Source organism: Equus asinus, chromosome 7 (genome assembly GCF_041296235.1).
Source record: "Equus asinus isolate D_3611 breed Donkey chromosome 7, EquAss-T2T_v2, whole genome shotgun sequence".
NCBI lineage: Eukaryota > Metazoa > Chordata > Mammalia > Perissodactyla > Equidae > Equus > Equus asinus.
This window is the reverse complement of record NC_091796.1, coordinates 40,085,816-40,111,964: the sequence shown is the minus strand read 5'-3', so window position 1 is coordinate 40,111,964 and position 26,149 is coordinate 40,085,816. Positions and strand designations below refer to the sequence as shown.

The window sequence follows — 26,149 nt, the reverse complement described above, 5'->3', positions numbered from 1 at the left end:
TCAATGCAAAGATGCAAAACACAAAAGAAATGACAAGAAAGTGCTGAAGAAGCACAAAAATGATAAAAGATATTGCTAATCAAATAACTCATTGATTAAAAACTTGTAAATAAAAATTTTGTAAATAAAATGTGTGAATTTTTTTCCTGAGAAATAAAATTTGATATGAGCAAATTATGAAAGAATCTAGAACTTAGGTTAAACAGTAATGAGAGTAATCATTTTACAATTAAAGCTATAGTTAATAATGAAGAAATATTTATGTATGTGTAATACAGCAATATCATATTTAAAAAACAATGCACTTTTTAACAGAAAAATTTAGAGAAAAATATAGGGGGAGATTTTAACTCACTATCATTTATCTATGGCGTATGAAGTTCAGAATAACTAAATTATATATGTACATAAAATATGAAGAATACATCACAGCAAAATTGATACACAAATTATAAATCCCACAAAGATACAGAATACACGATTTTAAAAGTAATAAAACTTTATGAAGAGTGAAGGTGTCTTAGGCAACAATATAATAACTCAAAAATTTAACAAGGAGAAAGTTGCTACATTAACCAATTTACAATTAGAAATTAGTCACATAAAATAAATTCAAAAGTACTTGGAAATTTTAATGTGTATTAAATGTGTCAAGGAATAATTCCATGTCATAAAAAGTATTTAAAAATGAAAACACTTTGTAAGAAAGCCTTTTTGATGTATTTGAAACAGAAATACATTCAGAATTTAAATGATTCATTGTATATAATAATATACTTAAAATATAGGTAGAAAAAAGAAAATATAAGTATGTGCACATAGAAATTAAAATGAGAAATAGGAAGGAAATAATTCTAAAGTGTAACTGAACATCTACCTGATAAACCACCCAAACCCAAATGGCGCCACATATGGGTTTCTTCACAAATACCAGCATGGACCATTAAATGGCATAAACGGCAAATGCTTGACTTTACCAAATTGCTGAGCTTTTTGTATTACAACCACAACTTCGGTCCCCTTCTCTTGTTCCTTCATTCAGACTCTACGGTGATGATATGAGCTTTTTGCATAATTTAGACCTCAGTATTCTCTTTGAACTTTATTTTTACTCTAGTCTTCAGAATAGACAGAAACTTCTAAAACATGTCTAAGTCTTGATGACCCCAATCCCCACATTCAGTCCTTCATTCAGCGACTTGGGGAGTCTGCGATGTAGCAGTTTTGTAGAATGTTCAAAGCATTAAAAGAGAAGGGTTTTCATAGTCAAATCCTTGTGCAAGTCAGAGATTGACACAGGAGAAATACAATTGTAATTGAAAATACAACTAAGAGCTCTTTAAAAAGATGAATTAAAAAGACAAAACTGGCAAACTGCAAATAAAACAAAACGAAACAAACAGAATTTCATACATCACAGAATTCTATGGGAATTACTGTAAAAGGTTAAAAGAAAATTAATGCATCAGTAATTTCAAATTCTACATGCCATTCTTGCCCCAATGTGATCCAGTATCCCTCTATGTCACATATATATATATATAAATACACAGAAAGAAATATATAAATATGTCCATATGTTACTTCATTCTCAGGACACAGAGAACTTCCTTATCAATTTTAAAACCGTATTTCATCAGTTGTTAGAATAATACTTTTACACATGGTAAGGTCAGTGAAATCAGGACGCATATTAAAATTCAAAGTAGCATAGTTTAATTGGTAGGTTTTTTATTTCTTAGGAGTTATAAAATAATGATGAGTTTTATAATTAAAAGCATCTTATATTTCATGAAATAGTGTTTCATAGCATCTTGTATTAATGTACCATAATTTACTAAACCAATGAAGATGGGAAAATCTCAAATAAAATGAAATTGCCTAATATTTACTGAACACACACATGATAATTGATTTCAATATATTAGCTTATTTAATTCTTTGTAGCAATAGATATTAATTCCCATTTTACACATGAGTAAAATGTGGCCCAGAAAGGTAGTGAACAAAACCAGGCTAACAAAGTTAGTAACTGATGGAAGGAAGATTCAAACGTCTTAACTAGATCTGAACTCTTTTCAACTATATTAGCACTCTTCAAAATACATAATTCAGAGATATTTTAATAAGTATACAAAGAAAAGGGATTCTATGATCAAAAAACATATGGTTTAAGCAAATGTCTTCAACTCAGGACATTTTAAGGCTTCCAATATGTTAATGCTCCTCAAAAAATCTCCAAGAAACAGATAAATTATATAGAATTTCCCAGTTGTATTTTACCTCAGAATCATTTTCTTCCTTCACTATATCTTGGTATTTATATTCAGCAGAACACTCTTTGAGGAATATACCCCAAAGCACATTACCTGTCAAATTTTTGAAGAAATAGAATTCAGGAGGGGATTAAAATTGTTAAATTTTACAAGCCAGAAGAGTTTCTCTCAACATAAAAATATGATTCAATATAAAATAATGATGTATAGCACACTTCATGAAACGGCAGATAGGTTTATCAGACCAAATTTTCCACTGAAAATAATTTAAAAGGCATCATATATATCTCATGCCTTTTAAATTACTTTACGCTTAATATTACATATTGCATATGTATTATATATATGAAAGAGAAGCTGAACGAGATAGAAACCACTAGGACAAAATCTAAAGGAGAGTAGGAACCTAGAGTTTTAATTGGAGCACCTGAGTATAAATGTGCTATTTACATAAAGATCATTTGCAGTTCCTGGAAAACTTGGGCTCAGTTTGGTGATGCCTGATGACACATAGGTGTCATAAAATAATAAGCTAATATCTAGTCAGGAATTCTTAACTTAGGTTCTAGGAACCTAATTTAAGGGATTCACGAACTTGGATGGGGAAAAAATTTACTCTTACTTTATTTTCAAAGTAATTCTGTACTTTTTACAATACATCTAAAAATATGATTCTCGGGGTTGGTCCCGTGGCTGAGTGGTTAAGTTTGTGTGCTCCACTGTGGCAGCCCAGGGTTTCACCCGTTCGGATCCTGCGTGTGGACATGGCACCGCTCATCAGGCCACGTTGAGGCGGCATCCCACATGTCACAACTAGAGGGACCTGCAACTAGGATATACAACTATGTACTGGGGAATTTGGGGAGATAAAGCAGAAAAAAAAAAAGAGAGAGAGAGAGAAGATTGGCAACAGTTGTTAGCTCAGGTGCCGATCTTTAAAATAAATAAATAAATAAAAATATGATTCTCAAGCCAGGGAGTATAAACTTCAACAAACTTCAAAGTGCCTATGGCACAAAAAAGTTATACCCCTTAACTTCCAACTAAATTGTAAAATTCACATTAAATTTGGACAGCAAAGGACGACAGTCTCAGAGTCAACATAAACCAGAAATAAACAGAAGTGTGAACCACAAAAACAACCTCTATCAGAACTCAAGGAACTGTAGTGAAATTGTCTCTATGTTGAGTGTACCCTAAAAAGAAAACAGGAAACAAAAAGCCTCATCCCTGTGACATTTAAACTCTGGTGGTCCTCACTTGAATTTGTCTCTTAGTTGTTCTTCATTGGGAAGTCCAAGGAACTCTCAAGTCATCAATATTTTTTGTTTGTACCATATTCATAGAGCTCTATGCTCCTGGAAGAAGCAAATCAAAGGTACTCTGGAAGAAGTCATCTGTATCTTAAGCTTCATGGAATGCCCACAGATAATTTTTATTACAACAATAAGAGTCAAAAGTAATCAAACGTAAAAGAAAAGTAGACACCACAACTCAAATAACACAGAAAAATCAATCCCATGTAGATTCAAACCAAAATGTGAAAGTTCAAACTCCAAAGTGTTTAGAAGATAATTTGGATGAATATCTGCATGACCTCAGAGTAGAGATTTTCTTAAATAATATATTATAAGCTTTAAGTTGAAAAGAATAAGAACTTTTGTTCATCAAAAGGCAATATAATAAATTAAAAATACAAGGCATCAGTGTTAGAGGATATTAGCTACACATACAACTGATTTCAGGCTATTATTCACATTGCATAAAGAACTCTTTTAAATCAGTAAGAAAAAAGACAAATGACTCATTAGAAAATTGAAAAAAGATACAAAGAGTCAATTTGAAAAGGGGAATCAAAATGTCCAAAAGCATGTGAAAATTTTTTCAATTTTGTAGCAGTTAGGGAAATTCAAATTAAAACCATAATTACATATGCTTACATACTATCCAGATTGCCAATAATTTAAAAGTCTAATAATATCAAGTGGTAAAAAGAAAATGGAGCAATTGGAACATTCCCACACTGCTATGGCACTGTAAATTGGTAAATCGCTTTGGAAAATAATTTGGTATTATCCAACAAAGTCAACAGTATCAGTTCTACTAATAAGTATAGAGAAACTCACACAGGATATATATACAAGGATGTTTCTAAGAGTATTGTTCAAAATAACCAAAAATTGGAAATGAACTAAATGTCCTTCAACAGAAGAATGGCTGAAAAAGGAGCAGCAACATAGTAAATGATATTATTGCACCATGGTACAGAAATATGGATGAAACTCACAAACACTGAACGAAAGAAAGCAACAACATTGAGGAAGGTAACAATGTTGAACAAAGGCAGTAATACACAAATATTAATACAATTGTTCTAATTAACAAACATGCAAAACTAAAGTATCATCTTCAGGGATGCATACATATCTAATACTATAGCTAAAATTAAAAAGAAAAGCAAGGAAATCAGTATGACAAAAGTCAGGATATTGGAAAGCATGAGGTTTTGTTCAGGAGGAGTACAGAGGGTACTTCTGAGGTGCTGGACATGTTGATCTGTGGCCAAGTGGAGGCTACTCAGATGTTTTCCTCATAATCCACTTACTAAAAATATACATCTAGGAGGGAGGCCCAGCGGCGTAGCAGTTAAGTTCATGTGCTCTGCTTTGACGGCCCAGGGTTAGCAGGTTCAGATCCTGGGGGCAGATCTAGCACCGCTTGTCAAGCCACGCTGTGGCAGCATCCCACATAAAATAGAGGAAGACTGGCACAGATGTCAGCTCAGCGACAATCTTCCTCAAGCAAAAAGAGGAGGATTTGCAACAGATGTTACCTCAGGGCTAATCTTCCTTACACACACAAATATACATATATATTTATTTATATATGCCTAGGTTTATCCACTCTTCTTTATGTATTCATTATTCAAAATGAAAAAGGAAATAAAAGAAATAGGGTATAACATACACTATCAATAGCTGAGTATTTTTGAAAGACAAGCTGAGATTATACTCATTGATAAAACCTTATAAACATAAGGATGCCTGAAATTTTTTCATGTTTACAATGTTTTTTTATTGTGGTAACATTGGTTTATAATATTATATAAATTTCAGGTGTACAGCATTATACTTCAATTTCTGTATAGCTTACATCATGCTCCCCACCCGAAGGCTAATTACAACCCACCATCACACACGTGTACCTAATCACCCCATTTGCCCTCCTCCCTCCTCCCTTCCCCTCTGATAACCACCAATCCAATCTCTGTCCCTATGTGATTGTTTGTTCTTGTTTTTATCTTCTACTTATGAGTGAAATCATATGGTATTTGACTTTCTCCCCCTGACTTATTTCGCTTAGCATAATACCCTCTAGTTCCATTCACGTTGTCACAAATGGCCGGATTTCATCGTTTCTTATGACTAAGTAGTATTCCGTTGTGTATATATATCACATCTTCTTTATCCATTCATCCCTTGATAGGCACCAAGGTTGCTTCCAAGTCTTGGCTGTTGTGAATAATGCCACAATGAACATAGGGTGTATAATTTTGTTGAAAATAAAATAAACGTGATATAAATAGATGAAAATTATATAGGTTTGGGATACCTCCATTCTGCCTCTCCCATGGCTTCTCTCTGACAGCCTTTTCTCCAGGACACGTTCCATCTATGAAAAGTAAAGTAAAATAAAATAAAATATTTTAATTATCCTGCCATTTATTGCACCGGTAAGGGTTAGAGGAGAAAATGAGCAACAGAATAAAGAGATATAGACTAAAGTACTTACGAAAGGACTGAAAGAATAAATGAGACAGACAAAGTTTGGGTGGAGTTTCTCTGAAAGGGTGTTTGGCAGAGAAGAGAATGGGAAGCCATCTTAATAGGTGAACTTCTGGGATGACAAAGCATTAATAATTTTAATAGATCCTTTCTATGTGATTCCTCTATTCAAGACAACTTTAACAAAAATTTGTCATAATTTCCAAGGTTATGTTAAATGAATTTTTAAAACATAAAAGTATGGTACAATTGGTCTTGTGATATAGCCTAGTTTTATTAGTTTCACTGTTAAAAATATGATACATGTAGAGAAATGAGTAAAATTATTTACACATAGCATAATTATGTACCAGAAAATCCCCACTACAAAACCAAAGTAATTGATGAGAGTTTAGAAAAGAAGTTATACAAATGATATATTATGATTTTTTTAAAAAAATCAAACACCATTGTTAGCACCAATGAAATGCAAGCATACCAAAAAAGACATATCTTTATATTCACAGAAATATAAACTATGTAGAGATACATTTAATAACTATATCTAGTTAAAAAATATTTTTTTGGAATGTTACAAAAATATTACTGGAATGGGAAAAAATGTTGAAATAAACAAGAACATAATTTAGGTCCCATATTAGGAAGACTATTATAAAAATATCTAATTTTTCCAATTTAATACCAATATAAAAATACTAGCAGTATTTTATTTGGCACTAAAGAATTATCTGAAATTTTAAAAAATGGGCAATAATATCAAAGAAAGTCTAAACTGATGGTAAATAGGTGCATGTGTTTCTAGTGGAGAGATGGCCTGGCCCTATAAATATCTGAATATATCCAATATTCTAAGGAAATAATTAAAATACTGTTGCAAGAAACAAAAGTATAGATCAACAATGAGAATAAGAAACAGTCTACTCTATATGAAAATCAGACATGTGATAATAAACGAAACTGTAAGATAAAATATAAGAAAAGAACTTTATATTTTAGATAACTCAAAGAAGTCTTTAAAAAATAAACCTAGATTCAAGGGGCTGGCCCCGTGGCCGAGTGGTTAAGTTTGCACGCTCCGCTGCAGGCGGCCCAGTGTTTCGTTGGTTCGAATCCTGGGCGCGGACATGGCACTGCTCATCAAACCACCCTGAGGCAGCGTCCCACATGCCACAACTAGAAGAACCTACAACGAAGAATACACAACTATGTACCGGGGGGCTTTGGGGAGAAAAAGGAAAAAATAAAATCTTTAAAAAAAAATAAATAAATAAATAAAAATAAGCCTAGATTCAAACTAAAAAATCAAGAGGTTACAGAATTGAGAGTAGTTCTAAGAATAAATCAACACATGAAATGCAGTACCAAAATGTCCCAAAGTTTAATGTTAACAATACTTTTCCTAAATCAAAACATCAATCCTGATGTCTCTTTTCTTCAACATACGGTAAGTTTCATGTGGGCAGGGAACATATTTATTTCAAAGCAATTGTATATTTGGCACCTAGCCAATGGGTCCCAGACATAGTAGGTGTCAATACCTACTCATCGAAGGAATGACAGAGTATATGAAGGAATGAGGGAGCATGTTTGAATGAAATAATGATCACACTAAGAAGTAGTCAGTTTCTGCATGGAGCTGCATATGAAAAGGACCCTTAAAAACACTGACTCAAATAAATTGACACTTTTTGGTGTTTCTGCCTGGGTGATAAACCAGTATCATTATACCAAAATTCCAATAAGACATGCTCATCAAAAACACTCTACCTGTAAAGTAATATATCGAAGTAAATTCCTGACAGATTAAATAATTCAAATATTTTCAAAATATATTAAAAATTGCAAAAATTAATATGATATATAAAACAGTCATACATTATTTAAATTTAATAATTTAACAACATATGAAAAGAATAACTTTACCATCTTTGAATCAAGACAGAAATTCGTAAGGCAGACGAGCAAATATTTTCACTAAATATGGCACAAAGAGAAATAATATATAAAGGTTTCATTTATGTTAGCTAAAAAACTTAGATTACCCATTCGTCATCAGAAAGTTCAAATGAGAGCAGATAGAAAGATTAAATGAACACATGGAAATTATTTTTGCTCTTTGGTAATAAAAATGTAAACTAGAGCAACTTGAAAATAAGGTAATTTTATATTTGATAAATTAGCTATATGATTAAATAAAATCTGGTATGGTGTGGTAATAATGACACATTCACACAGTTGATATTGTGATATAATTGTGGAAAACAATACAAAATAGAAGGCCATGCAAATATTCACAGTGTGTGCCCCAGAAATTCCTATTTTGAATTTTTATCTTGAACAACAAAAATCAATAAAAGGCAAAAACTAAGCACAGACATCAGAGAAAATGGTGGAGTAAGGACCTCTGAAAATCCACCTCTCCATAAATGCAAAGAAAAAAATGGCAAAATTGTCTCAATCAACTTTTTCAAAACTCTGAAAATGTATCACAGGCTTCCAAAAACCCTGGGAGCATTTATTCAAGAAAATAGATGAGTCTCAGTAAAAAGAGAAACTTTTGTGGCATTTTAACCTTCCCTATTCCCATCACCCACTCTCTAGGTCAACAGTAGCTTTGACAAGGAAAAGGTCACGTTTCTGACACCAGAAGAAGCAGAAGCAGGTTGGTGTTTTTCAAAAGTTTCATTCCTGAAGATCGTCATTAGTAGACCTGTCTGGTCATTCCCCTGAAGACCACACTTATAAGGCTGTGTGCATGATCAAGAAAGACTGGATAAGGCCCTAATCTCTCACCTCTGGTTGACCTTGAGACCGTGCACCAGCAGGAAGTAAAGGCTAAGACAGAGTCATCAACTGCCCAGCTGAGTGTAGAAGGCATTCGCCAACAAGTACAAAGAGACGCTCGGCAATGGCTGGGAGATGTATTGGTTCCTGGCATTTAAAGAGATAACTGTCTAATCATTAACTGACCACTAAACTAACTGAGTAGAGACATCAGGGGCCAAATACGTACAAAAAAAATACAGACTTTAGAGTAATAACATGAAAGTCACTTAATTAACAGCAACTACAAAAATTAGCAATGAAAACAAACCATGGGGAAGGGGAAGGGTCTGATGTCCACCGTTTTCACAGTGCATTTTAAATATCCAGTTTTCAACAAAAATTCATGAAGTATGCAAAAAGCAAAACAAAAATAAGGAAGCATAGCCCATTTCAGAAAAAAGCAAACAGATCTTTGCCAAAAATCAGTTTAAAAATTCCAATTTTTGCTCTGACATGAAAAAACTTTGGAAGTTATCACTCTGTGCTCACAAAAAGAAAAAAGCTGAATAAACTGAAAATTGACAACTTTTCTTAGATCTGTCAGGGAATTGAGGTCACAATGCATACTGACACCCCAAAACCCAGAGAGATTAATACAGAGAATCACAGTTTACCGGGAGCAGAAGGTGCTGAAGCCAAGGATGGGCAGAAGAACTTAGACTTCTCTTAGACTGAACTGTTAGAGGCTGAGTGTGGACTAGCTTGAGAATTAAAAGCTCCTGGAAACCAGTCTCAGAGGGCCACTCACACTTTCATTACTTTTATCTCCAGGAGCCCCACCAGGGACTCACAGCAAAACGGTGCAGAAATATTCCTTCCTGCTTTCAGAAGGAGGAAAGGAAAAGTAACTATTTTAAATTATGACCAGGGTAAAAAATAACCATTCTGAAATATGCCAAGAGTGTTCTGTTTCACCTGACCTCAAGGGAAACTATTTTACCAGAGACTAACTGATGTAAGGAGGGGAGATACTCAACTCCAGCCCCCTCCAGCCTTCTTGTCACACTTCAGGCAGAAAAAGGCTAAGAAGCATTGGTATAATATTACACATTTGTCAAAACCCATAGAACTATACAACACAAAGAATGAGCCCTATAGGAAAATACTGACTTTAGTTCATAATAATGTATCAATATTGGTTCATCAACTATAACAAATGTACAATACTAATGAAAGATGTTAATAATACTTGAAACTGTGTGGGGGGAGATAGTGGGTATATGGGAACTCTACACCACCAACTAATTTTCTGTAAACCTGAAATTACTCTAAAAATAAAGTTTATTAATTAAAAATATTAATCAATACAAATTGTCCCTGAGGAGATCCAAATTTTAGACTTACTAGATAAAGACTTTACATCATCTATTTGAAATATGTTCTAAGAGCTAAGGAAACTAAGTCTAAAGAATTTTTTAAAGGTATGAGATAAAGAATATCAGTAAAAAAAAGTAAAAAGGAACCAGATAGATATTCTGGAATTCAGAAGTATAATAAATGAAATGAAAAATTCACTAGAGGGGCTCAATCACTGATTTGAGTATGCAGAAAAAGAATCAGTGAATTTGAAGGTAGGTCACTTGAGATTACCCAGTCTGAGGAAAAGAAAAAAACAAATAATGAAGCAAACGAACAGAGCCTGAGACCTGTAGGACACCATCCTACATACCATCATATGCATAATGGAAGTCTGAAAAAAAGAGGGGAGAGAAAAAGGGGTAGTAAGACTATTTTAAGAAGCAAGGGCCAAACTATTCCAAATATGATGAAAAATATTAATTTACACATCTAGGAAGCTCAAGGAACTCCAACTAGAATGCACAAAATTACATACATCATAATCAAACTGTGAAAAGCTAAAGAAAGAGAAAGAATCTCTGAGCAGCAAGAGGCAGTCAATTAATCACTTACAAGGAATCATCAATAAGATCAAAAGGTGATTTATGAATAGAAATCATGGAGTACAGATGGCAATGGAATGACATTTTTAAAATGCTGAATAAAAAATTGCCAATCAAAAGTTTTAATCTGGCAAAACTATCCTTCAAGAATGAAGGAGAGGGCTGGCCCGGTGGGGCAGTGGTTAAGTTTGCACGGTCTGCTTTGGCAGCCTGGAGTTCACTGGTTTGGATGCCGGGTGCGGACATGGCACCGCTCAGCAAGCCAAGCTGTGGTAGGCATCCCACATATAAAGCAAAGGAAGATGGGCATGGATGTTACCTCAGGGCCAGTCTTCCTCAGCCAAAAGAGGAGGATTGGCAGCAGATGTTAGCTCAGTTGATTTAAAATGCAACTTTATAAGGAATAATTTTAAATCTCTATTGGTAGGCACAAGTGTATAAAGACATAATTTCTGACAATAACAACAGAAGGAAAGGTGAAATGGAGCTACATAGAAGGAAAGTTAATGTTCATTATTGAAATTACAATAGCATTAATCTGAATTAGATTATTCTAATTTATGGTGTTAATTGTAACCTCCACCATAAACACTAAAAAAAAATTCAAAAATATATAGTAAGACAAATGATAAGGAAATTAAAATGGTACACTAGAAAACATCTATTTACTATAATGGAGGAACAAAGGAAAAGAAAGACATAAGCTATCCAGAAAAAAATAACAAAGTGACAAATTTAAATGCTACTTTATCATTAATTATGCTAAATATAAATGGATTAAACTCTCCAATCAATAGTCAGAGATTTGCAAGATAGTTTAAAAAAATATGATCAGCTATATGTTATCTACAAGACACACATTTTAGATTGAGAGACAAAAACAGTTTGAAAGTAAGATGTTAAAAGATATAACATGCAAAGAGTAAACAAAAGACAGCTGGAGTAGACATACTAATACCAGACAAAATAAACTTTAAGACAAAAATTATTACTAGAGATAAGGGACATTTTATAACGACAAAAGGCCCAAACCACCAGGAAGATATAACAATTATACACACATACAGACTTAACAACAGAGCCTCAAAATACATGAAGTAAAAAGCTGACATCATTGAAGGAAGAGACAGATAAGTCAACAATAATAGTGGAGACTTCAGCTGCCCACTTTAAATAATGGATAAAATAACTAGACAGAAGATAGGCAAGTAAATAGTAGACCTGAAAACACCATAAACCAACCAGACCTAAGAGACAACTATAGAATATTCCACCAAGAGTAGAAAACACATTTTTCTCCTAGTGCACATGTAACATTTTCCATAACAGAGCATATATTAAGCCATAAACACATCTCAATATATTGAAAAGTGTTGACGTCATACAAAATATCTCCTTTGGTAGAATGTGATAGAAATTTTTACCATTTTCTATGGTAAAAATAGAAATCAATAACCAAGGAAAATTTTGGAAATTACCAAATATGTGAATTTTAAACGCAAGCCTAAATAAACAACAGGTCAAAAAAGAAATAATAAGGTAAATTGAAAATTATTTGAGATGAATGAAAACAAAAACACAACATACCTAAACTTATGCAGGTTAGTGAAATCAATGCTCAGAGGGAAATTTATAGCTGTATATATCTACATTTAAAAAGAAGAAAGAACTCAAATTAATAACCTAACCTCCCACCCTAAGAAAAAGAGAAAACTAAGTCCAAAGGAAGCAGCGAAAGGAGATAATATTAGAGATAAATGAAATGGAGAATAGCAAAACATTAGAGAAAATCAACAGAACCAAAAGTGGTTCCTTGAAAAGATTTAAAAAATTGAGAAAAGATTAAGCTTGACTGACCCAGAGGAAAAAAGAAAGACAATACTCAAAGTACTAAAACCAAGAATGAAAAAGGGATATTACTAACAACCTTGCAGAAAGGTTTACAATGGAATGCTACAAACAATGTTATTCCAATAAATTAGATAACCTAGATGAAATGGACAAATTCCTAGAAAGCCATAAACTATCAAAATAGACTCATGAAAAATAGAAAATCTGCATAGAATTATAACAATTAAGGAAATTAAATTAGTAGTAAAAATCCTCCCACAAAGAAAAGTCCTTAACCAAATGCACTCACTGGTGAATACCATCAAAGATTTAAAGAATTAACACTGATCCTTCACAACTTTTGCCAAAAAACAGAAGAGAAGGGACCACTTGCCAACACATTCTATGAGCCCCATATTACCTTGACACCAAAACTAGACAAAGACATTACGAGAAAATAAAATTATACACAAAATACCCCTTATGAACATGGATATAAAAATCCTCACAAATACTAGCAAACCAAATCCAGTAGCATGTAAAAAGGATTATACACCATGTCCAAATGAGTTTTATCCTAGAAACATTTCAACATGTGAAAATCCATTTTAACAGAATAAAGGGAAGAAACCACAAGGTCACTTCAATAAATGCAGAAAAAGTATTTGACAAAATTTAATCCCATTCATGGTAAAAACACTCAACAAAATAGGAATAGAAATGAACTTCCTCAACACGATAAAGGAACTCTGTGAAAAATCCACAGCTAACATCATACTTTATGGTAAAGAATGAAAGCTTTCCCCTAAGATCAGGAAAAAAGACAAGCATATCTACACTTTGTCCTTTCTACTCAATATTCTTCTGGTGATTCTAGCCAGAGTAATCACACAAGAAAATGAAATAAAAGGCATCCAAAATAAAATAAAATAAAAGGCATCAAAAAGAATAAAATACTTAAGAATATATTTAACAAAGGAATTGCAAGACTTGTTCACTAAAATCTACAACACACTGTTGAAAAATATTAAAGACCTAAATAAGAGGAAAGATATCCTGCTGGTGGACTCAAAGATAGAATCTTGTTAAGATGCCAAAACTCCTCAAATTGATTGAGAGTCACTGCAATTCTTATCAAATTCCAATAGCCTTTTTTTTCTTTTGGCAGAGATTGTCAAACTGATCCTAAAATTCACATGGAAATGCAAGGGAAGCAGATTAGCCAAAATAATCTTGAAAAGGAAGAACAAAGTTGGAGGAATTACACTTCCTGATTTCAAATATTACTACAAAGCTATAATAATCAAGACAGTGTGATACTGGCATAAGGATGGACATATAGATCAATAGAATAGAATTGAAATTCCTGAAATACATCCATATCTATGGTGACTTGATTTTTACAAGGATGCCAAGATTCTTCAACGAGAAAAGAATACTGCAGTCTTTTTCAACAGATGGTGCTAGGACAACTGGATATATACATGTAAAAGAACGAAATTTGACTCCCACCTCAAACTACATTAAAAAATTAACTCAAAATGGATCATAGACTTAAATGCAGTAGCTAAAACTATAAAGCTCTTAGAAGAAAATTGAGGCGTAAATATTTGTGACCTTGGATTAGGAGATAGTTTCTCTGACATGACATAAAAAAACCCAAAAAATTTTAAAAAGTACATAGATTGGCTTCATCAAAATAAAAACTTTGTGCTGCAAAGGACATTATAATGAAAGTGAAAATACAATCCCTACTATGAGTGAAAACATTTGCAAATCATATATCTGATAAAGGTTTAGTTTCTAGAATATGTAAAGAATTCTTACAACTCAAAAAAAGGCAACCAACGCAATTTAAAAATGGGTAAAAGATTTGAACAGACATTTCTACAAAGTAGCTATATAAATGGCCAGTAAGCACATTTAAATATTCTAATCATCATTAGTCATTAGGGAATTGCAAATCTAAACCACAAGAAGATGCCACTTCACACCCAATGAGATGGCTACAACAAAGTTAAAAAAATAATAATAACAAGAGTTGACAGGGGTGTGAAAAAACTGGAATCCTCATATATTGCTATTTGAAATGCAAAATATTACAGTTTGTTGGAAAGAAATTTGGCAATTAATCAGGTAGCTAAATGTCACGTTAACAAATGACCCAGCAATTCCAGTCCTAAGAAATGAAAAGATATATTCTCATAAAATCTTGTACTCCAACCTTTAACAACATTATTTATAACAGCCCCAAAGTGGGAACGACTCAAATATCCATCTAGGATGAATGTATAAACAATGCATGGAACATGCATACAATGGAATATCATTCGGCTGTAAAAGGGAACCTTGACAAAATTCTCGTTTAAAAGAAGATAGACACAGAAAGCCAACTATTTTATGAATTCATTATATGAAATGTCCAAAATGGCGTCCATCCTGCCTCCCCTACCCCTAAAGGCCAAACAAGTCTCTGCTGTGAGGGCGTTTTTGTTACGTCTGAAATCTTGAAATAAATATCAAGAGAAGTGACATCAATATTTACGTTGAGTGATGCTGCGGAGTGGGCCCCAGAAACCTGTCAGGTGCAGCGTCACTGTGTTTGAACCGTCTCGAGGTGCAGCGAGGGGAAGGTCGGGGACTGTGGCTGGGGCCTGACGTCGGCTGGGGCTGGTGCTGCTCAGAGTCTGCCCGTGGCAGTGGGGCTGCGGGAGGGCCGGCTACAATTCGGCCAGGAAGTTGCCCCGGGCTGGGATGCCATCCATCAGGCCTTTGTGCTTGCGCATCTCCACCACCACCTGGCTGGGGCACCTGGTGTTGACTGAGGGGTCTCCCAGCAGGATCTGCCGGTGGTCAAATACACCCTAAGAGAAAGCCTGGATCCCCCCGTGTGAACCTCAGGTCGGCCATGAAGCCAAAGGACTAGTTGACAGGCAGGTAGGCCTTCACGACAAACATGGGGGTGCCCGCCACCTGGGACTCCTCAAAGACGTGGTCCCACTTCCAGGGCACTGTAGATGCCACTGACCACTTGTTCTGGCAGTGGATCTCCACAAAGTAGATGGGCTCCATGACCCAGGGCTAATGGTCAGCCCCCTGGCATAGAGCCAGCACGCCGTGGGCAGCATTATGTTATGGACATGGAAGCGCACGGCCCGCGTATTCTCCTTGCTCAATGCCCCCACTGGAAGCCAGCCACTACACTTGATCCCTGATCTCATTGAAGCACTGCATATCCTTGATGATGGCAGTGAGGATGTTGGGGCCAGTGCTGGCAGGACCAAAGCACCAGATCTTGAGGACCTAGGCCACATCCTACTCATACTTCTCTACCAGGTAGCAGGCCAATGCTTGCTTGAGCTCCTGGCAGAAGCAGACACCTTGCCCTTGGTGTCCGCAGCCAGGTCATTGGGGAAGGGTAGCACCTTCAAGTACAGCTGATTGTGCCTGCTGGCGAGCTTGGACAGGCAGGGTACTTTTGACTCTTTGCTGACTGTCTCACGGTAGGAGACCATCCCATGGGATTTCTTGATAGCGATGCAGGTGTGGTCCATCAGGGAGATTGCCAGGTGCAGCTCCCCAGCACCAGTGATATGTGCTTCCCCAACTGACTCCTCAATGATGCACTGCACTACGGGGTCTGACTTGGCCAGCTGCTTCAGCCCTTCCACCACCGTGGGCAAGTCGGCCGGGTTCTTGGCCTCCACAGCAACCCTACCGCAGTTTACACTGAATTTCATCATCCGCGTGGTGTGGGCGTGCTCAAAGGTGGTGATTGTGCCCATCTTCACCAGGAACTAGTTAACAGCCACCAGCCCCACGATGAAAGGCATGTAGACTTGTGGTCACCAGAGACTGGGTGGAGAGGGAATGGAGAGTGGCTGCTAAAGGTATAGGGATTCCTTTTGGGTTACGAAAGTGTTCTAGAATTAGATAATGGAGATGGTTGCACAACCTTGTGATTATATTAAAAACACCAAATTGTACACTTTAAAGAGGTGAATTTTATGGTATACGAATTATAATTCAATTTTAAAAAGTTAGACACAATATTACTTATAACAGCATTTAGTAAAGCAGCATGCTGAGTAAATCTCTGCTTCATATGAGTCTGAGTTGCCAATCCAAACCTTTTTATTATCTCTATGATATGTCAAGGGAAACCTGTGGCTTTAAATAATTATATTAGAAAGGGAAAAAAGTTGGAAATTAGTGATCTAAGCATCCAAAGTAAGAACATGGGGGAAAACAAACCCAAAGAAAGTAGAAGGAAGAGAAGGGAGTAATAATATCTGAAATTAATAAAATAGAAAGCAAATCAACAGGAAAAACCATAGAGAGAATTTAAAAGGTCAGAAATTACTACTTTGAAAAATTCAGCACAAATGGCAAAATTGAGCAAGACAAAAGAGAAGAAATCGAAGAATCAAATACAACCTAATTAATGTAAAGGAGGAATGACTACATGTAAAGAAAGACAAAAATAAAAGATATTATCAACAATATTGTATTGGTACATTTAAAATTCAACCAAAAGAACAAATTTTTAAAAGAAAAAATTATAACTTGCCAATAGCGAATTAAGAATAAATAGAAAGCCCAAATAGTTGTTTAACCAATAAATAATTTGTATCAATAGTTTAATATCTCCCTAAAAATTTAAACATAAATTCAGCCAAACATTCAAGAAAAATAATTAAAATATTACATTATTTATTTTAGAGAATAGAAAATGAAGAAACAGTCTCCAATTCAATAGAGGTTGTAAACACCTTGCTACCAAAACCAGACAAGAAAACTTAAAGGCTAATGTTACTAAAGAGCATAGACGGAAAAATTCTAAATAAATAACTGTCAAAATAAATCCCAACAATATAGTAAAAAAAAAAATAAAACAAGTCTATCCCAGGAAAAAAAGTTTAACAATTGAAAATCCATTTACGCAACTCATTAAATTTAAGGATTAAAGAATAAAGAAGAAAAATTTAACAGCAGAAATATTTCAATAGATACAGAAAAAGCATTCATAAAATTCAATACATGGTCACAATTTATAGTAAATTATACAAAATGATCTCTAAAAAGTAATATTTAATCGTGAAACATTTAAAGTCTCATTTTAAAAATCAGGAACAGAAAAATAAAGTGTGCACATTTTTATTGCTTCCATTTAACAGAGCACTAAAGGATCTTGCCTAAGCAATAGAAGAGGGAAAATGGATAAAATCATGATTGGAAGAAAGTAAAAATCAAAACTTTTATTATTTTCAGATGGTCTAACTAATATTAGTAAATGAATAAGACAGTTACAAATTATATGAGATTAAATATATAAAACTCTATGACATATAATATTAGCATATTTATATATAATATATATAACTAAATGTGATTTGGGAGAGGTTCTTTTTCTTTTTTTTTTTTCCTGAGGAAGATTAGCCCTGAGCTAACATCTGCCAATTCTCCTCTTTTTGCTGAGGAAGACTGGCCCTGAGCTAACATCTGTGACCATTTTCCTCTACTTTATATGTGAGACACCTACCACAGCGTGGCTTGCTAAGCGGTGCCATGTCCACACCTGGGATCTGAACTGGTGAACCCCCGGCCACCGAGAAGTGGAACATTTGAACTTAACCGCTGCACCACCAGCCGGCCCCATGGTTCTGTTTCTTAATGTGAGTTATGGGTGCACAGATATTCAAATTTATCAGTATTCTTTATACTTTACATATATGTTACAGATATTTTTATATACATGAAATATTTCTTATTTCAACATATAAAGACACTACTTTGTAAAAAAAAATACAGTCTCTGCCTATTATATGGAAAAGATACATTATGAAAAACAATAAATAGAAAAATTAATGCAGTAACAGCATCTTAATACAAATGAATAAGTGATGCTGCCATGAAATGTAGTTTTGTATTTACTGAAAATATTGACTGAAAATCAAAACAGTACAGATGATAAATTTGTAAAAAGAACCTGTTAATTGCAACAGAAATTATTATCCCAGAGCTGACCATTTGTAAACAGGCGTCATCTGAAAATACTGTTGATCAGTATATGGCTGTTACTGTACAGAGCAATTTAGAAAAGTTTAATAATTTTATTCTTTATTTCAGCTAAGAGCACAGAAAAATCATCCATTTTGCTATGCTTATTTATAGTATAATAAGAAGTTTGATTTGACCCCAGTAGTTTCATGATGATTGACACAGCCTAAGGAAAGGATCTATTTTTGATGTTAAGAAAAGCATTATTATGTTGAATATCATCTGGAAGAAGTTAATAAATAAGACCTCACACTCTGTTCTTGTTATGCTAATGACAGAGTTCATGACAAACCTTTTCAAAGGTTGGTACATAATTAGGTTTGGTACATCATCCAGCAAAGATTGCTTGGAGCTTAAAAGTTTAGAATCTGCCAAGACATAGTAATAAACACTGAGGTCTGATAAATTCCTGTAGTTTGAACATACACGTCTCAATGTTTTGTTTGATGAGCTGAACATTCTCTATAAAGATTAGTTGTTTTACATAGAGGATGGGGAGCTTAGTGATGGTATGATGCCAAAGAGAAAGAAATTAACTTTAACTGATAATCACAATTTATGCTAGTATTCTAAACATTGGTTCTAACGTGTTTTAAATACAAATATCCTAACAAAGCACACTTTAAAAGACAATTTATTAACCATATTATCTTCCCAAGAGTTAGAAAACGAGACATATTTCCACTTAATATGTATTTACAGAAATAATCTATGTCATGGAACACTTACATTCCACTAAATAATCTGATATATCATTTTATCTGACTGTATATATCTCTCCATTGCATAGACTGAAGGCAGGTGGCCTGTCATGTTTAGCATGATTAACTCTCTCCCGATGTACTACACACAAGAGCTTTTGCTGTCAAACCAGTGTTGACTGGTCACTCTCTGTTCCAAAAAAATAAGTAGACTTCGTCAGGTTACTCAGAGGGAAATCACCAGCTCAGCTATCCAAAGTCTTGGAACAAACATTAGTTTTTAATTAACAATATAATCATTCCAAAAACTTTTGATAGTTCTTTTCAAGTACTGTATTTAAACACGAGATATGCACAAGTCTGATTTGATTATCCTATCTCTTTCCAAATTATGTCTTTGGGAAAATTGTTTTACATGAAGAACCTGGTCCATTTTGCTAATCTGAGCTTGAAGTCAATTTCCAGAAATGAAAATTTTTTGCTTAAACTTCACTATACAAACTGTGAAAAGGAAATAGCATTATTTTTTTCAATTAATATTGGTAGGGTGAATAAAGAGCAAAACCCAAAGTTATTGAAATACTCTGAAAGCAAATGTGGTCATGAGTACTAACATCCTACCCAAGATTGGTAATCCTACATGCAATCCGGTGTGCAATATCCTCAACCATGTGTGGAATTACTAAATAACTGCTAACTAAGATTGTGGTAATCTGATTGTAATAATAGTCCCAATAATTTTCTCCTCCCAGTGTTCACCGTCCTTTGCAGTGTGACTTTGCAACATCTGCCATCAAGAGGTGGAGTCTAATCCCTTGCCCCTTGACTCTAGGCTGGTCCTGTGACTTGCCTTGGCAGATAAAATGTAGCAGGAATGATAATGTACCAGTTCTGAGCCTTGGCTGCAAGAGGCCTTGTGAGCTTCTGTTCCCTCTCTTAAGCCATGAGATCTGGCTTCCCGAGAGGTATGAGAGACAACATTGTACAGAGCTGAGTCAGCCTGGTTTTCCCAGCCAAGGCCCTAGGCCTGTGAAAGCCCAGCCCAAATGAGCGAGATCAGTAATGGTGTTTAGTTGACCTATGCCCTACAGCATACATGTGAGTGAGTCATCCTGAGCCCGCCGAGATCAGCAGAACCACCCAGCACAAGTGAGCTAAAATGAATGTTCATGATGCTGTATGACCTGCATTTTTGTGACTGGTTGTTACACAGCAATAGCACAGCAATGGATAAGTGATACAAAGACTCTATATTGTTTCCTCTTAAAGTACTTAAGGCAAAATTCTATACCAAGGATTGACACACTTTTTCTATAAAGGTCTGTAGAGTAAAAGTTTTAGGTTTTGTGGGCCACATGAAGTCTCTGTTACATACTCCTCTTTGTTTTGTTTTTACAATCCTTTACAAATTCTTAGCTTTTGGGCTGTACAAAAAGGGCTCATGTCCAGGCTTGGTCCATGGGCTGTAATTTGCTGACCTCTGTTCTATATCATGAAAGACATGATATTGCTAACCTGATGCAGAATAAAAGATGTCAGGGCTCAGGAGGCAAAGTAATGCAATAAAATCTAATACAATTTTAAAAATAGAATTATACAAGGTTTTTCCATTTTTAATTTTACATGTTTATCTTCTACAGTGTGCCAGTAAAGTTTTAATAAGCAGCTGTTGGGTGGTAGTAAATACTACCACCAATTTCAAGCAATCAATGGAGAGGAATTGAGACGAGATGTATACAATTGGCTCACATGAGCCAGTGAGAGCTGACTCCAGCACACCATTGTTATACTGCCTACCCATTGTACTGCCTATAACGTAGTTCAGTAGTAACTATAAAAGAAATTGACTATAATCTGGACAGCGGGTTTTCCTTAAACTAACTCACTCCCTCACTTACCTCACCTTCCTGGTCCCAGTAAGTTTTGATTTTGTGACCCCTGGTCCTGGAGAAGACTACTGCCTTTGCAGCTGCCTTCTTCTATGAGTGACTTGAATTGCATTTACCTATGACCTAGTTTCAAAGAAAACCACTTAAGGATAAACTTACCCTTCTTGGTTTGATCACCTCCAGTGGGAGAAGAGGAAATTGTCTCAGGCATGGTTATTTACAGTATTTTCAAACCTAATTAAAAAGAAAAATATTTAAATATCATGAATCATAATTAGTTTATATTTAATTTCACTAAAATTGTCAACTTAAGAAGTGATACTGTCAGGATAGTTTTCTAATATTACACATTACAGATACGTAAAGATCAATACTAAATCAGGTTAAAAATGTAAGAAATCCAACAATATACTCTTTTTCCCCATGAGGACTACTACGATCCTATTTAGGTACAACAAATGTATAATCTTCATTAAGGAGGGATCTTTGATCCTCTGCTTTGCTGGTAACTTAAATAGACCCCTGGCCTTACTACTAGATAATTGAGCATTCATCATTATAGCTGTTTGGGAATTCTGAAATCTATAATGTTTCATTTCGTATGATAAGCCTTGCTATCATCTCTTCTTTACTTTTCCTCAGTTCCTTTTTTAAACATTTTATTATGGAGAAAGTCAAATATATACAAAGATAGAAAGAAAAGCGTAATGGACCTCTATGTGTCCATTAACCAGTTTCAACAATTATCGACTTGTGGCCGGTCTGATTTCTATACACCCACCCACAGCCCTGTCTAATCTACACTTGATCATGACTAAGCCAATCTCTGATATCATATTATTGCATTTGTAAATATTTCAAGAATTTTCTAGACATAGCCATAATACCAATAATATAATTAAGATAATAATACTGTCTGAATATCACTAAACATATAGTCAGTGTTTACATTTCTTTCACTGTCTCATATTTTTTTCCTGTTTTTAAATTTTTTTTGGAGTAATGATACAATGTAGCATAGCATTTAACTGAAATGTCTTTTAATTCTCTTTTAATCTGTGAGTTCTCCCTCCTTTTTTTCTCTGCAGTTTATCTATATAGAAATCAAATATTTTGTCCTATAGAGTTTTCCACGTTGCTGACAAGCTCCCTGTGCTGTATTTAACAAGTCCCTCTGTCACCTATATTTCCTATAAATTGGTATTTATTAGAAATTTAAACTACTGAATGGAAAGACAACAATTCTATAACACAGAACTAATAGCTACCTCTTATAATTTGTAGGCCTAAAGCATTATAGAGTTAAGAGATTAGAAATCATCTAGTTAAATTTTTTTATTTCACAAATCGGGAACTCCTGATTGAAATTAGTAACTTTATTCAGGGCAAAAAACTACTTGGGGATGAGTGCTATGAAAGAAAACCTGATTCTAAGTCCAGTGCTCTTTCAAATAAATCCATCTACTTCATCAAGACCAATTTATGAAAGGAAAGGAAGCTATAGAAAAGCGCATAATTAAATTTTACTATATATCACCATTTAAATTTTTTAAATTCAGTGAAGATTATAGTTGAAACACGAAATTCTATTTCCTCTTCTGTACAAAATTACTGGAAAAATATAACAAGAAGAAAATGAATTGTTCTAGTAATGTAGAACTGAGTATATTGGAAAATCCTTTTACAAACTACTACTAACAAAAATCTGGTTAAAACATATTTTTTTAAATCTTCATAAAACCCTCTGAGAACTAAGAAGGTAATGATGAATACCCAGGTCAAGATCTGTAGAAGTCACAAATCCACAGAGATTAGATCAACATGTAAGGTCACTTTTCCCAGGGGCAATATCTGACCTGGGAGAGGCAGCTGAGTGGCTATGCAGTACTTGCGACAGCCACATAAACCTTTGGAAACAAAAGATGGAATCCAAACTCTGCCAAATGTAGGTGCACTGGAAATGAACTCATTCCTGGGATCGAGACCCCAGAAGTCTATATCCTAAGGAACAGAATGAAACAGAAATAAAGTCTCTGTGAAGACTGCCCATAGACTGAAGTCCAGCTTCAAATTGTCTGGGTGACGCAAAATCTCATGTGATGAAAGTGAGTTAGGGTGATTCTTGCCCAGCACATGGCCCAAAGTAACCCAATACATAAGAGACTAGATAACAGAAGTCGACAGAAAAGGAAAGATAACAGAAATTCACGCAAAGGTACTCCGAATAGTAAAATGACCAGATATAAATCACCTAACAACGATTTTTAACATGTTTATAGATATAACATCAAATTTTAAAATTTCAGAACTAAAAACTATGAAAATTCATATTGTGGATCAGAAAAGTCAGTTATAAATCATGAAATGCAAACTGCTGTAACTGCAATTCCAAACTCACCCGTTCAATTTAAAAGCACATAAGACAAGGCTGAAGAAAGAATTAGTAAAACAAGTTCAGAAAAAAACCATCTTGAATGAAGCATGCAGTGATAAAAGGATGGAAAATACAGAAGCAAACAAAATTCAATGCTCTCAATCTCCACTTTCAGGAATATGGAGTGGGTGTACTTAGCCCTATTCCTTCCCCTAAGTAAAAGAAAAAAACCTAGATATTATATGTAAAACAAAGATAAGACGATTTTGAAAGGTGGAGAGAAGAAGGCAGACTAGCTAGGCACCCTGGGACCAGAGGAACACTGAGGCGGTGAGTTTCCAAGATTTTCTTTGTGCCTCATGTATCCCAAATTTGAAGCTGAAGAAACCAGCAACCCCGAAATGCCAGTGGGTGCAGACGAAATAAAACTCTGACAGAACCCTGCTCTTTCTAGCCGAGGGATCAAGAAGGGGGTAGCTTAGCAAGAGAAAATACATTTAGACAATAACTTCTCCACTGCAGCCAAATACCACAGAAAAAACTGTGACCCCACAAAGACAGAGTGACAAGGCTAGACTATTTCCACCTGACTAGGTTGTAATGAGGCACCCCAAATTTCCTGCCGGGGTGATGTCAGAGGAGGCCAAGTAGAAATCCAGGACTTTCATCCCCACAAGGTGGAGTCAAGCCACCCAACTCTCATTGTCTGTGGACACTATGTGGGGAGCCTGGACTTCCACACCTCCCAATAGCGGTAAGGAGGTACCTCTTCTCTTCCCCACTGGGGCAGTGTCAGAGCAAGCTTACTGGCGAGTTGCAGCTTTTACTACAACCCAGAAGGAATGAGGCCATGCCTTCTGCATGATGTCAATAGGCCACACAGGAAGGAATAACTAAGCACTCATACCCATCCCAGCTAGGGAGGTATCAGTAGAGACCTAGTGAGTAACTGGAACTCCCACTCCTGCCCAGCAATAAGAAGTGCAAATTAAAACAACAATGAGATATCTATACACCTATCAGAATTGCTAAAATAAAAAATAGTTGTAACGCCAATTGGTGGCAAGGATTCAGAGAAACTGTGTCACTCATACATTGCTGGTTAGAACATAAAATGATACAACTACTCTGGAAAATAGTTTGGCAGTTCCTTTCAAAATTAAAAATAGACTTGCCAATATGACCCAGCAGTGGAACATACACCCCAAAGAAATGAACTGGAATGAACTTATTTTCACTCAGAAATTTGTACATGAATATTAGGATCTTTGTTCATAACAGCCAAAACCTGCACACTACACAAATGCCCTTGGATGAGTGAAAGGTTAAACAAATTGTGGTACATTATACCATGGAATACTGCCCTGCAATAAAAAGGAACAGACTAGTGATACATACAACAACTTGGATTAACCACAAATCAATTACGCTGGGTGAAAAAAAGCCAATCTCAAAAGGATATATATTGCAGGATTTCATTATATTCATGAAATAATGTAATTATAGAGATGGAGGACTGATCAGTGATTGCCTAGGGTTAGAGGTAAGAGAGGTGTAACATCAGGGAGTGTTGTGCTGACGTACAATTAAGTGTCTTGATTGCAGTGGTGTTTACACCAAGTTACACATGTGATAAATTTCATAGAGCTATACAAACACAAATAAGTGCATGTATTACTGGTGACATCTGAATAAGCTCTATGGTTTATTCTTTTGATATAGCACTATAGTTACTTCTGATCTTAACATTGGGGGATGATGGGTGAAGTGGGTACAAAACCTTCCTGTATATTGCTTTGCAACTTCCTGTGAATCTATAATGATTTTGAAATAAAAAGCTCAAAATAAGTAAAATCGTAAAGGAAAAGAAAAAAATGATATTAGAAAATCCTTGTGCTTGTGGAAATTAAGAAATAAGTTAATGAATAACCTATATAAAAGAATACATCCCAATGGAACATAGACAAATTTTGGACAACGATCATGAATATAAACACATCACAACATGTGGACACAACCAAAGCAATAATTGGAGGAGATAACGTGTTGGTGGGAGGGAGTCTATTTTAAGTAGGATATTCTGTGAAGTATTCTTTGAGAATGTGACATCTAACTGTGATAAGTTGAGAGAATGTGCTAAGGAATTTTAGGAATGAATTAGCCAGGAAGAGCTGACAAAGGTGCAAAGGTCCTAAAGCAGGAATGAGTTTAGAATGGCCCAGAAACAGTAATTGCAAATAATTATTAACTCTAGAATCAGTCCTAAGGCAAAAGCGTAAATTAACAACAAAAAGGTCTGTAGCATTTCAGTTGACATTCATCAAAAACATTCTATCATCTGGGGCCTGATCTCTCCTGCCTGGAACCCTCAGACTGTTTTCATTACCATGGCAGGGTAGTTTTTTAACTTGGCTGTAGAGTAAAATGTAGATCCTTCATAGGTCTTGCCAGATTGCTGACTCATTTGAGGGCATGTGGAGGCTTGAAATCAGCCATGGTGAGTTGAT

The 26,149-nt window shown here is 35.0% G+C and overlaps 1 protein-coding gene, 1 long non-coding RNA gene and 1 pseudogene across 2 annotated transcripts in view; all 3 read right to left on the bottom strand.

Annotated features, from left to right (window-relative positions):
• The window catches only part of CCDC178 (coiled-coil domain containing 178), a 351,357-nt gene extending 350,319 nt beyond the window's left edge, over positions 1-1,038 (bottom strand). Inside the window, exon 1 of the mRNA XM_070514525.1 lies at positions 978-1,038. Within this exon, the coding sequence (XP_070370626.1) occupies positions 978-1,038 (61 nt within the window). The remainder of the gene's footprint in view (positions 1-977) is intronic.
• Positions 1,039-5,332: 4,294 nt separating this feature from the next.
• The window catches only part of LOC139045770 (uncharacterized), a 40,058-nt gene continuing 19,241 nt past the window's right edge, over positions 5,333-26,149 (bottom strand). The window contains exons 2-4 of the long non-coding RNA XR_011504859.1: positions 21,428-21,502; positions 5,889-5,948; positions 5,333-5,788 (exon numbers count right to left, since the gene is read on the bottom strand). This is a non-coding gene — a long non-coding RNA (uncharacterized lncRNA). The remainder of the gene's footprint in view (positions 5,789-5,888; positions 5,949-21,427; positions 21,503-26,149) is intronic.
• On the bottom strand, positions 15,339-16,451 carry LOC139045746 (elongation factor 2-like; annotated as a pseudogene).